At 35.7% G+C, this 13,659-nt stretch overlaps 1 protein-coding gene across 5 annotated transcripts; it reads left to right on the top strand.

Annotated features, from left to right (window-relative positions):
* LOC108130833 (uncharacterized) lies at positions 1-13,251 on the top strand. Of its 5 annotated transcripts, none has more exons than XM_017249472.3 (11): positions 1-332; positions 1,318-1,662; positions 5,971-6,099; positions 6,160-6,458; positions 6,908-7,124; positions 7,243-7,392; positions 7,451-7,594; positions 7,715-8,005; positions 11,221-11,495; positions 11,552-11,825; positions 11,891-13,251. In XM_017249472.3, the coding sequence occupies exons 2-11, from the start codon at positions 1,563-1,565 to the stop codon at positions 12,223-12,225; spliced, it is 2,214 nt and encodes a 737-aa protein (XP_017104961.2). In that variant the 5' UTR covers positions 1-332; positions 1,318-1,562; the 3' UTR covers positions 12,226-13,251. The 5 variants fall into 5 exon arrangements, with proteins under 5 accessions (XP_017104961.2, XP_017104963.2, XP_017104964.2 ...); XM_017249474.3 differs by having other exon boundaries at positions 1-239; XM_017249475.3 differs by having other exon boundaries at positions 1-203.
* Positions 13,252-13,659: the final 408 nt, after the last annotated feature.

Below are 13,659 nucleotides of genomic sequence, written 5' to 3' on the forward strand. Positions count from 1 at the left end.
TAGAAGGCGGTTGTGTCGCGGAAGTACAATGTCGATACCTCAGTGTTCGGGTCAGTAACTTGGATTTTACACTGTGAAGCGTCCTCGGGATACCGTACTTTAACGAACCAAAAGCGAATGGACCGACGGAAATTCGCAGTCTGCACCTCACGGTCGAGTATACACGTGTCTGCTGCCGACCGAGTGGCTGCTCCGAATTGAATGTGTGTATTTCACATCACAACGACGAATAAAAAAATGTGATGAACCTATAAAGCGTAAAAAAGTTTTGAAGTACACATTTCCTGTTCTTTTTCGCTTCCCAAATACGAATAATTCTATAGAAGATTCAAGTAAAAAAAAAATGAATAAAAAAAACAAAGAAAAAGCTTTCTTTTCCATTCTGCGTCCATCTGTTTAACGTAAAATCAGTGCTTTAATTTTTTCCCGCAGTTTCCTCCAGAAATTCAGTAATGAAGTTTCCTAAAGAATCGTTTAAGTTCAGTTTAAACATTGGTGATAGTGTGTGTAGTGGAACACGGTCAAAGTCGCATTTATTTTTTGATGTTCAATTTACGGCTGCTATTAGTCCCCATCCTTGATTAGCTAGACGATGTTATAATGGATTATATACATAGAGCTCTATTGAAACTTTATTAATAAGACACCCGTTCCAAGCACTTTAATTTCCTGCCTCAGGAGAATATTTTCATTTGGATAATGTACGCGCAAAAGATGAAAAGGAAAAATAGATATGTCAAAATCGTTGCAGGCGTATATTTATATATGTATGCTTAACGTCACCTACATCTTTAGACGTTCACTCTTGGTTCATCCAACCACGTCAGCATGTGCTTGAAATCCAAACGGCTTTGTCAAACAATTTTGTTTATGCTAAAGCAATATTTGCAATTTTTGACTGCTGAACAGAAATATATTTCCGTTCCTAATAAAACCTTCCGACGGCAGGTGGAAATGACCTGAAAACTTTAATAGGCTTCAATCATATATAATCGGTTTTTTTTTTCTTTCAAAGTCAGAGAAAGATGACGTAGATACTTTGGGTTTTTAATTTAATAAATTAACAAAAACGAGCTGAAAAAATGTTATGCTACACTTTTAGTGTCCTTTATGCTTTGTTTTATTTAAACATTTCCTGCTGATTTGGTATTTCCACGGCATTTAAGGTAATAGCCAAAGGTTTGGCGAAAAGGATGGATAAGTTATAGCTCCAAATTTTAGGCCCTAGTATTAAAAAAAATGTTTGTTGAAAAATCTAAATATGAATTCTATTGTACATATTTACCTAATGATTTAAAACACCTAAAAATTTTTTAGGTTTATTTATGAATATTATTGGATATGGACCGCCCACTGTGATTGTGAATAGTGCTCAAAAGTCAATAATTTCAATTAAACAAATATATTTAAATTTTTAAGTGAATAAATATAAATACTGGAGAAAGCAGAAAGCTATAAACGAAATATTACAACCGTGTGTTTTTATTGCTCCGTCACCGTTCAAATCCCTATTTTTGTGCGGCCCAATTTTTTTTATTGTATTTTCCAACATTCTACCTATAATGGATTACTTACAAGCCACAAGTGTGATACTGCCCTTTTTGTGGGTCCTTAGTACAGCAGTTGTGGATGGGGAAGTGATTTTTCGCATTGATCCTTTGGGTAAGCACACCTCAAATAAAATCTTTGATTATTATTTTAATTATTTTTTAAAGTCCACTATACCTTTTTTTTAAATGTTCATTCAAAAAACTACAGGCAAACAAATTATTAAAGGAACCTGCGACTCTTTCTGTCCACTACATGCGTATTTTTCAATAAAAGTTACTTTTTATTTACCAAAAATAATTTTTTGAATAGGTAAAGAAATTTTGGTTGCATGCCTTAGAGGTGTCGATAGTCAATATATGTAGATAGTTTATTATGATTATTTTAAGAAAATTATCATAAGGATTGGCGAATTATATCCGATATTTGCGATATAGTTTCTCTGATAGATATCTTATAATATAAACTGCCAACTAACTGCAGGGGTATATTAACTGAAGCTTCCCCTTTTTGTTTAAATTTAAAATAAAAGCTATAAATACATTTTTAAAAATGTATATCGTATTTAATTTATTTATTATAGTTTAGGCAAATGCAAACTAATGTTTAAAAAATGTTTTTCAAAATACAACGCATCTCATTAATGAACTTTTCAGGCTTAAGATTATGAATCCACCTTTTTAAAAATGAGATTTTATCTTTCTGACTCGCTTGTTTATTAGTCAATTACGGGTGGATTTTCTAAGTTGGTCGCCACGATCTGCACTGCGCAGCGATATGCCAGCAAACAATGTGTCATCCTGGGCCCGACAGCCGGTTCAGGTCGTGGCTCCCTTCGTTCGGGAAACGTCGATTGCTTCTCGATACCTTACCTCTGCTCGTTGTTTTTACTTCTCCATTAATATTAATTTAATTTGATAAAGATTTACAAAGAACTAATATGCAAGGCTTACAAATTTTTTTTTATTTTGGGTTGATTTAGCTTTCTTTGGGCGGAGCTACAGTTTACTGTTGTCGCTACGACTTGATATAACTCGCAATTGTACAAGTATTATAAAATCAATTTAAAAAAAAAAAAAATGTTCCAAGGAAAGTTTTAAGTTTCTATCTTCAAAAATATGAAATTTGGGCCATTTCCGATCGTTCAGTTATCTGGAAGTTACATATAAGATATAGTCGGCCGATTCTTATGCAATGTAAGTCGTTCTATGGACAGTCACCAAAAATAGAATTCAAAGAAAGTCCCAACTATCTAACTCTAAAAACCTGTCTCTAACTCTAAGTCTATCTAACAATAACTTAAATCTAAAAGTAAAGTTATCTAAAGTTATCCTACGTTATGTTTGGTCTTGAAGGAAAAGAATTGGACAATTAAAAAATCTTTCAAATGACATAAACTATTTAGCTTATGTAGTTTTCGTAGCTTCACTGGTTCTCAAGTTATCAAGATTGAATTTTTGTGAATAAAGGTTTTTGCAAATTTTTAACGCTGATTGCGAATTGTCATAGTTATTGAAGAAGAGAAGATTTTTTCAAATTTTTTTTGAAGAAGAAGAAAAATCGAATTTCTTAAATAACTTTAGATCGGGCTGATTGAGGTGTCAATCGACGCATATTTATTAGAGATTTTAATTGTAACGAACTGTTTTTGTTATCTTCGCTCCCAAAAATTTGCCGCGGCTAGCTTACAGAGCTTGTAGGTTTGTTTCACTGAATTTATTGTTCGACGTGATTGCCCGAGCCCAGAAGTAATACAGACAGCATAGAAACGTTACAAAAACCTTTATTTCGAAACCTCTTGATTAAATTAAAATTATTCCATGTTCTCAGACGAACTTCGACGGCCCCGTCTTCGGCATTTGTCCGCCCGAAGCTCGCGGGCGCGTTGGTGGCTGTTCCTGTTGCTGTTGTGGCTACTGCTGCCCCGTCGCCGATGCTGTTCCTGTTGCTCCGTCGATGGCTGCACTACGGCCTTCCTACGGTTCGGAACACACTCTCGGTTCGTCTGCGACTGGTCTTCACACACCTGCGCGCGTACGCGCTTTAGAATCTCGGATGGGCCATAAACTGGGCGTTGCGCCTTCGCCAACCAAGGAAACACCGCGCATTCGCACTAGCGAGTCCGGATCGGGAGTTGGCCGCTGGTCGTCGCCGCGCATACGCGCTAGCGAGACCGGATCGGGATTTCCGGATCGGGCTACACCAAGGAAACACAGCGCATACGCGCTAGCAAATCTGGAGTTTCTCGAATGGTGATCGGGATGTCACCGATCGGTTTCTTCACTGAGCTTGAGCTCACCAGTCGGACAATCCTTGTCTCGCAGGATCACGCCTATTCGTTGCGATTCAGGAGCCGGCAAGGCGTACGCCAGACTTGTCCACTTACTCGCTTCGTTGCAAGGCTACCTGCAGTGGTCGTGAATGGCCCAACTCGACTCTTAGACCCTGGGCTTTAGTGGAACAGTCCTGCTACGGGTCCATTTTCCGCCCGTCTTGTTCACTTTATTCCTCTTTGGCTGTTGAACTCTCTAGACGCGGTCCTTCAGATCAAACTACCACCAAAAAAAGAAACGCTCTAACACTTGAATGTCGAACTCTCTAAAGGCGGTCCTTCAACTCAACGCTACAAGCTTCCTAAAAAGACTCGTCTCGATTTGCTCCAACGGGCCTCCTTATATATTGCCAGTTGGAGAAGAGTGAGAAAATATCTCTGCTGTTTTGCCAATTACGACGCGTGCGCCTCTTTTCTCACACGAACTGTTCGATTTGCTGATTGAATTTGTAGTATTTGTTTTGGTTTACTTCCTTCTCTTAGGGAGTAGAAATTTTAGGAGCAGGCGAGTGGTCTGATAGTCCGAGACTGCTTTGGCACTTATTTGATTGCGAGATTAAAATCAAAATCACCTAAAAAATCAAAAAGGTCTGGCAGCTTGCGAGGGTCGGTTGGCCAGTATGTGGGGCTTCCAGGGGAAACATAGTCCAGTTTATTTCTCACGTTTACAATTGAATTTTACAATTGCCTTCTTTTGGGAGTCACAAGACGTGATCCCCAGTGCGTATGCATGGCATTGTAGTCTCCTGTAGATCCCCAAGTGAATTGTAGAAATCCATAAATTGTCCTTCCGAGATTGAGAAGCGAGGAGGGCAGTAAACGGCAGCGATTGAAAGGCTTCCGTTGCTTGACTGAATTTGTGTCGATGTGGCCTGCAAGAAGTTTGTTGCAAGCCTTTCGTGAAAGTGGAGTTTGATGCGTTCTTTGATTAGAACTCCGGTTCCGCCGTGGGCTTGTCTATCCGGATGATCTGTGCGGTAAATTTTATAGCCTTTTATTTAAAAATTGTATTTGTTTCTAAGAAGCGTTTTTGCCAGAAGCATAAGACTAGACTTTAGAAGATATTTAATAAATATTTAAACAATTAAAAACCCATTCAATTTGAAACGGTTGAATCTCGAATCTAGAGTAAGGCTTGACTCTATATAGCCTTTTAAAAATCGGAAAACTTTTTTTAAAAATAAGTTTATTATTATACCCTTACATAGAAATATATTGTATTTTTAAGGAATTTGTTGCCTTATGCCAACACAAAGTAGGAACAACAGGCGCCACAGCAATAAAAAAAATAACCTAATAATAAAATTGAGGTGACTATCCAATAATGGTCTAAAAATCATTAGCCTCAAATATAAAGCTAACAAACTGGCCAAGCAAGCTAAGGTCAGCAATAATCTGAGTCGGACCCGGAGGCAGCTAACCAAGCGTTAGTCTCAAACAACCTTTTAAGCATTATGTATGTTTCTGCCTCACCACACTCCAGTAGGATCCCGGTAACCGAATATCTGATAACTGAATCCACGCTATTCAAGTGATATAGATAATGCATATCCGTCAGATTCTTTGCAATTATGATGTCTGAGATCTTTCACACGGACATGGCTATATCGACTGGGCTATACCGACTGCTTTCTTATTCCGCTTATTAAATAGGGACTCGAAATTATTGCAGACTGATTATATTTGAATCTTTTTAGGATCATACCTTTGCACTTATTATTTATCCGCCTTTTGAATTTTATTAAAGGTATTTATCTTTTTATTTAAATATTTAAAGAGGCATTTTAAACTCTTAGTTTTAAAACAATCGACTTCAAACTTTGCACACATATTTTATTTTTTCCTTTGCACGCAGTGTAGACTAAAAAATCGTAAATGGCCTTGAATTTTTTTTTTTTAAATAGTAAACAATTAATGTTATAGCAGATAAAAAATTTCCATTATAGGAATTTTTTTGAGAATTTTAATTTTTCATAATGATTGGTATAAAAATGTATATCTGATATATGTCTAAAACCCAAGTACCAATGGCTTTAGAGTGTGGTGATTCAAATATTTCAACAGATTTTTATTTGTTTTCTTTGCAATAGCATTGCTTTCGGCTACACTGCGAACATATCAGAAAGCAGCATGTGACTCAGAACAAGTTTTTATTGCCTGTCCCCGCGGTACCAGTATTTCCATCGAATTTGCTCAGTACAACAAGTTTGTGGCAAAAGGTAAGTAGTATCTTTTTCTTCATACGCGCCTTACCATTTGTGAGAATTTAACTTATACAGATGGCTACAGCATAGAGGATTTGTGTCCTGTTTCTGGCGAAAAAGGTCCCCAAATCCGTGGGAAGGAAAAGCACTTGCTTCGCGGATCCATTTTCGGTTCATTGCAGCAGAAAGAAGCAACCCAACGTATTTTCAGTGATGAATTCGGCTCAGTATTCACTATGCCCCCCATAAGTAAAGATGTCACAACCAATAGTACCCGTTTAAAGGTGGCCGAGAATGGTACAACTGGAGATATTCAGAATTACGAAAATAATGAAAATACGCCAATAAGCTGCATGTGGCCGAACGCACTGCAGGTAAAAAACTCAGTACTCACCTCTTCCATCCACAATTTAACTAAACTTTGAAGTTTAAACTTTAAACTCAGGTTAAACTCAGCAAAAAATTTTCCAAAAATATTAATGAACTGGCGCTTAACGAGACTTCCGTTTTGGGGGTGGCAGTGGGCGTGGACAAAATTTTGACGAACAGACGCATAGATACAGAGAGACGGGCATGGCTATAAAGACTCGGCTGACAAAATATATAATACTCTTGTAATATACAAGGACTGGGTATAATAATAATGTTACCGAGATTCCTTGACTTCAAGCCCTTCCGCTTATTAAAATAGTTAGTTGTTAACTTTATTTATACATTTTATTACATCTACACTAATCCCATTGGAAAAATGTGCAAAGTTCCTTAGTTATCCTTTAGTCCAATGTCTTAAAGTTTTCATTCTCTTTCTAATTTATATATGAAGTACTCCTTGCTGCAAACTGTAGTTGATGCGTGCCAGAAGAAAAAGCACTGTAAGTTTTACGGGTCTTCACAATACTCCGACCTAGGCGCAAGCGGAGTAGGTGACTCGTCCGGGACCAGCAGCTATCACAGCAGTACAGTCAGCACCAATTCATTATTTAGCGATCCCTGTCCAAAGCTTAGAAAAATCGTGGAAATAGCCTACAAATGTCGTCCGTGTAAGTATAAATTAGTGGAATCAATCATTACTCGTTGCAATGGTTTTTAGTTTTAGGTTTTTGTTTTTCTAAGCTTTTGATAGATAATTTTCCATTTTCGATCATATCAACCTTTCAGATGAGTTTCGAAGCAAGGTAGCTTGTCACAATGATGTCGCCCAGCTCGAGTGTAACCCCTATTCGAGGATAGCCATTTATAGCGCAAGTTTCGGTAGAACAGAGTATGAAAGCATCCAATGTCCTCAACCCCAAGGAGTACGGGAAGAAAGTAAGTCTGAAAATGGGAGGGTCAAGCCCCCTCATTAATCTGGTCGTTATCTTTTTAGCATGCCTCGCCTCATACTCAACGGAGACAGTAATGCAAATTTGCCACGGACGTCGGCGGTGCAACTTAGCAGCTGACGCGAACACATTTGGTACTCCTTGTCAAAAGAACTCCCGGATGTACTTGAAAGTGGTTTACACATGCGGTAAGTATCTTACCGCCCCCATCTATGGCTGCAGGTGTTGTATGAACCTGGTGTTTGTGGCCGAGTTAAAGGCTCACGAGGTTAATAAAAGGCGTTTTCGTAATTTCTGTTCCGGTCTAGTGCCCATGCAAGTACTTAAAGAACACGACGCATCAGAAACCGAGGCGGACGAATCCCAGGATTTTGAGAGTGATGTCAACGATCTTTACGATGATGAACTGAACTATAAAGAGTCCGAAGCCATTCCAAAGCTGTATAGCAACACAACAGGTTCTGGTACCCGTAATAGCACCGGAGGAAGTATTTCAAGACCCAGTGTTACATTGCAGAGTAACCAGACCATAAAAAACAGCTCATTGGTTGCTGAGATCGATAACGTAATGACTCATACGGCCGATTTTAGCTTGGAGGGTAAGGAATTATAGAAATAAATTCCCAGTAAAGTTTACAGAGGTATTTTAATACAATTTAAATGTAAAACACCTGGCTAACAATTCATTAATATCTTATTAAGTTTAAATTTAAAATTTTACATTTAAAAATTTAAATTTTTATTTAAATAAATAAAATTTTGGTCAAAAGTGTGCAACGCAGTGAAGGGGAGGCATCTCCTACCCTATAGGGTATATATATTATTGATCAGGATCACCTCCTGAGTTGATATAAGCACGTCTGTTTCAAACTAGTCTCTTAGTTTTAAAACTACCGACATGAAACATTGCACAGACCCTTCTTTCTTTTGACTATATCCTATAGCTATATAATATATATAATATATATAATATATATAATATATATAATATATATAATATATATAATATATATAATATATAGCTATATAACTATATCCATATAATTGATTGATCGAAAATGCCATAACTTGGTTTTTTTTAGACTTAGAGAGTTGGGTTATAATTTTTTTAGCAGAATAATAAGACATACCAAATTTCATAAGGATCTGCCGACTATACCCTATAGCTGCATACCTTTAAACTTTTTCAAAATTACATTTTTTGACAATTTTTTTGGACCTACCAATTTCATTTTTGTATCCTACAGCTGCCATATAACAGAACGATCGGAATTTTGTATTTGCTTAAACTACCAAATTTGGTGTTTTTGACGATAGAAGCTTCGAACTTTTTCTTTAATTTTTTGTTTTAATAAATAGGTTTTATAATAAAGTTCTTATAAAGATCCGCCAACTATATCGAATATTTGTGATTCATATCCGTACATCAACTTTGGCTCCGCCCGAAGTTAGCTTTCCCTTCTTGTTTTATTTAAAATTTCTTTAAAAATGTAAAACTATTTATTTCTGCTGTGTTTTTTTAAGAAATACACTTTTTATTGCAGAGCCGCGACGTTTGCATCCTATGATCTGATTTGCTTTACAGTAGATACTGTGAAGTTCTAGCCGCTAATAGATTAAGAGCCAAAAAAACGTCATCCTTTTTATGGATTTCGTTTGTTATGTCCTTCGTTTAAGGATTAAAAAACAAGATTTTAAACATATATACATATGTATGCGCATTTTCAGGGGTCCCAAACGTACTTTCGTATGTATTTAATACAAAAACAAGAAAGGAAAGCTAACTTCGGATATAGCCAAAGTTGATATACCCTTGCAGTTAAAACCGGATATATATCGCAAACATCGGATATTTTTGGCCAATCCTGATGAGAATATAACCCAATTTATTATAATAAAGAATCTAAAAAAGTCCCAAACTTCTATCTTCAAAAATACCAAAGTTGGTATTTCTACCGAAAACCATTTTCGATCTTTCAGTTATATGGCAGCTATAGGATATAGTCGGCCGATCCCGGTCGTTCCGACTTATATACTGCGTAAAAAGAAAGAAGGGTGTGTGCAAAGTTTCAAGTCGATAGCTTCAAAACTGAGAGACTAGTTCGCGTAGAAATAGACAGTCAGACAGACAGACATGCTCATATCAACTCAGGAGGTGATCCTGATCAAGAATATATATACTTTATAGGGTCGGAGATGTCTCCTTCACTGCGTTGCACACTTTTGGACAAAATTATAATACCCTCTGCAAGGGTATAACAAGAAAGGACGGCTTTAGTCGAGATTACTGACTATATAATACCCTTTACTTATCTCTTCTACTAACAATTTAATAACAATCTACTAATAATTTAATTAACCTTAAGTTTAAACTTTAACGGTATGGATTCTTATCAACAATTTTTGTTGCATACTTTTGGCTGAATTTAACTTACGATTTGGGAAAATTTGATTTGTAGGTGTAGATTATTCATTGGAATAGTTTGGCAATAAAATATTTCCCACAGAAATGGTTTGGCATCAAAAGATTATCAAAAAACATTTTTGTACTGTCACTACACAAAATATAAAGCTCCACTTACAGCAATCTATCATGTGTTCTAGAGATATCCCAGATATAAGCGATATATCAAAAGTTGGGGAATCTCGAGAGCTATCTCCAAACCAAACGCAATTTCAATCATTACAACTAATTTTAGAACAAAATTATTTTCCTGAAAAAAAAAAATGTATTTTGTGTGTATTTATTTATTTATTTTATTAATAGATATTTAAAAACCTTCCCACAAAATAAAGCATGCAATAAAGCAATAAAATAAAGCATTAGATATTTTTATTGGTTATATAGTTATGCATATTTAAGTTTAAAAAAATGTTCTTATTTTTTCGTTCAAATTTTAACGTATTTTAAAAAAGTGTAAAAACAACTTTGGTTTTATTTAAGTAACTAACATCTCCAATTTTTTTCAGGATCGGGGAAATAATATAAGTAGAAAAAAAGACACAAAAGTACACATTAGGTTTTATTATTGAAAGATAATGAAAAATCGGGTTTTCTTGAATAACTTCTAAACAAAAAGACGGATTGAGGTCAATAGACGCATATTCAATGTTAGAATTTTATTATAAATAATATTTTGTCTGGCGAGTCAGCCCAAATTTAGTGAATCAAAATCATTTCACATTTTCGCAAATTTCTAATTCAAAAATGATCTAATTAGAGCCATACCTTTCGTTTGATATATGGCTCATTCAGATCATACGCACTAAGAAAATTTTTAATTCTGTTGCTATATATAGTGTTTTCCCGCGCACGCTAAGGCATGAGGTTCACCAGTCTCTAAGATCCATGCGTTATTGAGGACAATCGGACATTACTCGGCTGTCCGAAGCGGAATAAGAATATATATATGTATACGTTATGGGGTTGGGCAAGTTACATATGTACATGCACACGAATACAATATATCCTTGTACTCTACGAGTACCGGGTGTAAAAACCGCTAGGGTATAATAACTTCGAAAGCTGCCGATAATACCTTTCCCTTGAGAATATTCGAGTTTTTCAATAGCCAATTGCAAAAAAAGAACACTAGTCAATTCCGTCCAATTAAAAAAAAAATTTGCTCTGATAAACCTCGTAGAGTGGATTCGAGGTTTTAAACTTCGTGGTGGTTAAATTTTATAAAATAAACTATGTTATTTTGCTGTATTATATAATTAATAAGTATACAAAAAATGATTTTTTTATTTAAATGCAAAATTATAAATTGATATATTAAAATTTAAATTTGTTGAAACCATGCTTGTCCAGACGACCAGGAACGTTTATATATTTACCTTCTCATCGCGGGTTCTCTTGGAGTGCTTTTATCCATAATGGTCGTCGCCATTAGGTCATTATTTCAAAAGCGTCATGGTGTACCTACTGATACTCACTTGAATTCGTCAAAAAAAGGCAATGACGTTGCTGGGGTATTAGCTGAGGAAACTATTATACCGAGCGGATTCAATGATACCATTTCAGAGATAGACGCAGACATCGACCTGGAATCGTCAGTGCCTCTACCTATTGTGTCGGAGAATGAAGTAAGTGCTGCACTCTGTTTATCAAATCACCTTTATAAAAGACAATTCCTACGCAGAATTATTTATCATTTGCCGCAACTAGCAGTCTGTTTGCCAATCCGCCTGGCCATCTATCCTCAGTGAGTAATCCTGGATCAGCGCCTGGTTTATTCCCAGCTCCACTTTTAATTGGGGCTCACCAATCACCAGACTTAATAGGTATCCCGCCTAATGCCTATGTAGCAACGGATATTGGAAACCGCCAGACTGCAGTGGCAGGCATTATGGGTTCGGCGATAGTTATTGGATCCAACGCCTCTGGTGTAACACCACCTGGCAGTAGTACTATAAGTAAGTATTTGTGGATTGACATTTATGTACATATTTATGTCTTAGAGTACAATATTATTCAAAAGGCACAATGGTTCCAATAACCTCACTGGCACAGTACACAACAGCACCGACCATCAGAGGCGGGTACATAGTAAATGCAGGAAGCATGGGAGTTCTGCAGCATCCAAGAAGCACACCTACGCCACCAAACTCTTTAAACGGGGGTTCCTCAGCATTTCAAAAAACGCAACAAGTTCCGTCGGCTCTACCTATCAATCCGATGTGTCATGGATTGACAGTAAACGGCAATTCGACGCTATGTCGAACAAAACCGCTCTTGCAGCTTTCCTATGATGGCACCGCCCCGCGGACGTTGTCCACTGGCGTGTCCGGTAGCTCGCAGTTCTTCTACGGATAACAGAACACTATGTACTATGAGCCTCATGAATACGCGAAAACCTTAGCCGTAGGTTAGGACTCCTTCTTCGGGGAAGAAGCCGTCTTTCACAAAAAAATGTTCTAAACTGTAATGGAAAGTGCTATGAATTACTATAAATTAGGTTCAAGGCTTATTAATAGTCTAATTTTAGCTAAATTTTTCCTGTCAAAATGTGGAGCCAACATTTTTTAATGAATGTTAGTTTAACAAGTTATGATTGTAAGACAATTATGAAAAACTATATTATTTTGCAATATAATCATGTCACATTTCTTAGTAGTCATTAGTCATTTTCATGTCTTACTTAACGCACTATGAGCTGTAAAAAAATTCTTTATCCCCACCAGGTATAGGAAAAGCATTTGAAACAAAAATATTAAATATTGAATAATTATTAAGTTACAGATCTATTATTTAATTATTTTTAAAGAATGAATTATTTAATATCTAAAAAACCAATTCCTTTGTGCATTTCCTGTTGTTAAGTTTCGTATTTGTTTTAATGCACCTTGATATTTAAGAATTAAATATCGTAGTGAGTGTTATTTTTTAAATAAAAAGTGCCTTCCTTATTAGAGTTTAAGAATTTACTTAATATATTTTGAAGCCATTCTTTAAATGCGCTACCCAATTAAAAAAAGTATGTTAAGTCGTAATTGTAAAACAGTCTATTTAGAAAAATTGTAAATATGAGACTTAAAGGGCTCATCACAGCACATTTTTGTGGCCCTTTACAGTCGAAGAATAAGAAATTCGACATTAATTGAATGGTTTTAAACTTGGGCGACTGTAACTTGCAAAATTTGTTGCCAAAGTTTTTCATCACACGACTAATTCTAAAATGTAATCTCAAAAAAAAGTTAAGAAAACTGTATCAGGAAAAACCTGAAGAAATGCATTAGATGGTAAAAGTAGTGGTAACAAATAGTGGTAACGGTTACAATTAAATAATAATTATGGCATAGGTTTGAAATATGAATACACTGTTAAAATATTCCAGTTTTATTATTTATGTATTTATTTCCAATTTTACTTAAGAATGAAGCAAATAATAAATACAATAAAATATCATTAACTAAGAATTTAATTCAATGGTATGGTATTTACTATATATGTATGTATGTATACATAGCCTCATGAATACATATATGTACACATACATAAATATATACATACAAATAGCCTAAGAATTTTAAAAATTGCTGTATGCATCCCATCATCAATAGACCATCTGTCTCTAGCGGTAGATTAGGAAAGTATTTTAAAAAAATAAGCAACAATATTTTTCGATATATCGATATTCAGAAACAGAAATTCAAAATTCCTTTTGCTGAAATTTTTTAACTCCATCCTATAACTGAAGATAGGTTGGCCAATTATTCTGTTTCGGAACATCAAACTCTGCAAAAACCC

Source organism: Drosophila bipectinata, chromosome 3R, assembly GCF_030179905.1.
Source record: "Drosophila bipectinata strain 14024-0381.07 chromosome 3R, DbipHiC1v2, whole genome shotgun sequence".
In the NCBI taxonomy this organism is placed as follows: domain Eukaryota; kingdom Metazoa; phylum Arthropoda; class Insecta; order Diptera; family Drosophilidae; genus Drosophila; species Drosophila bipectinata.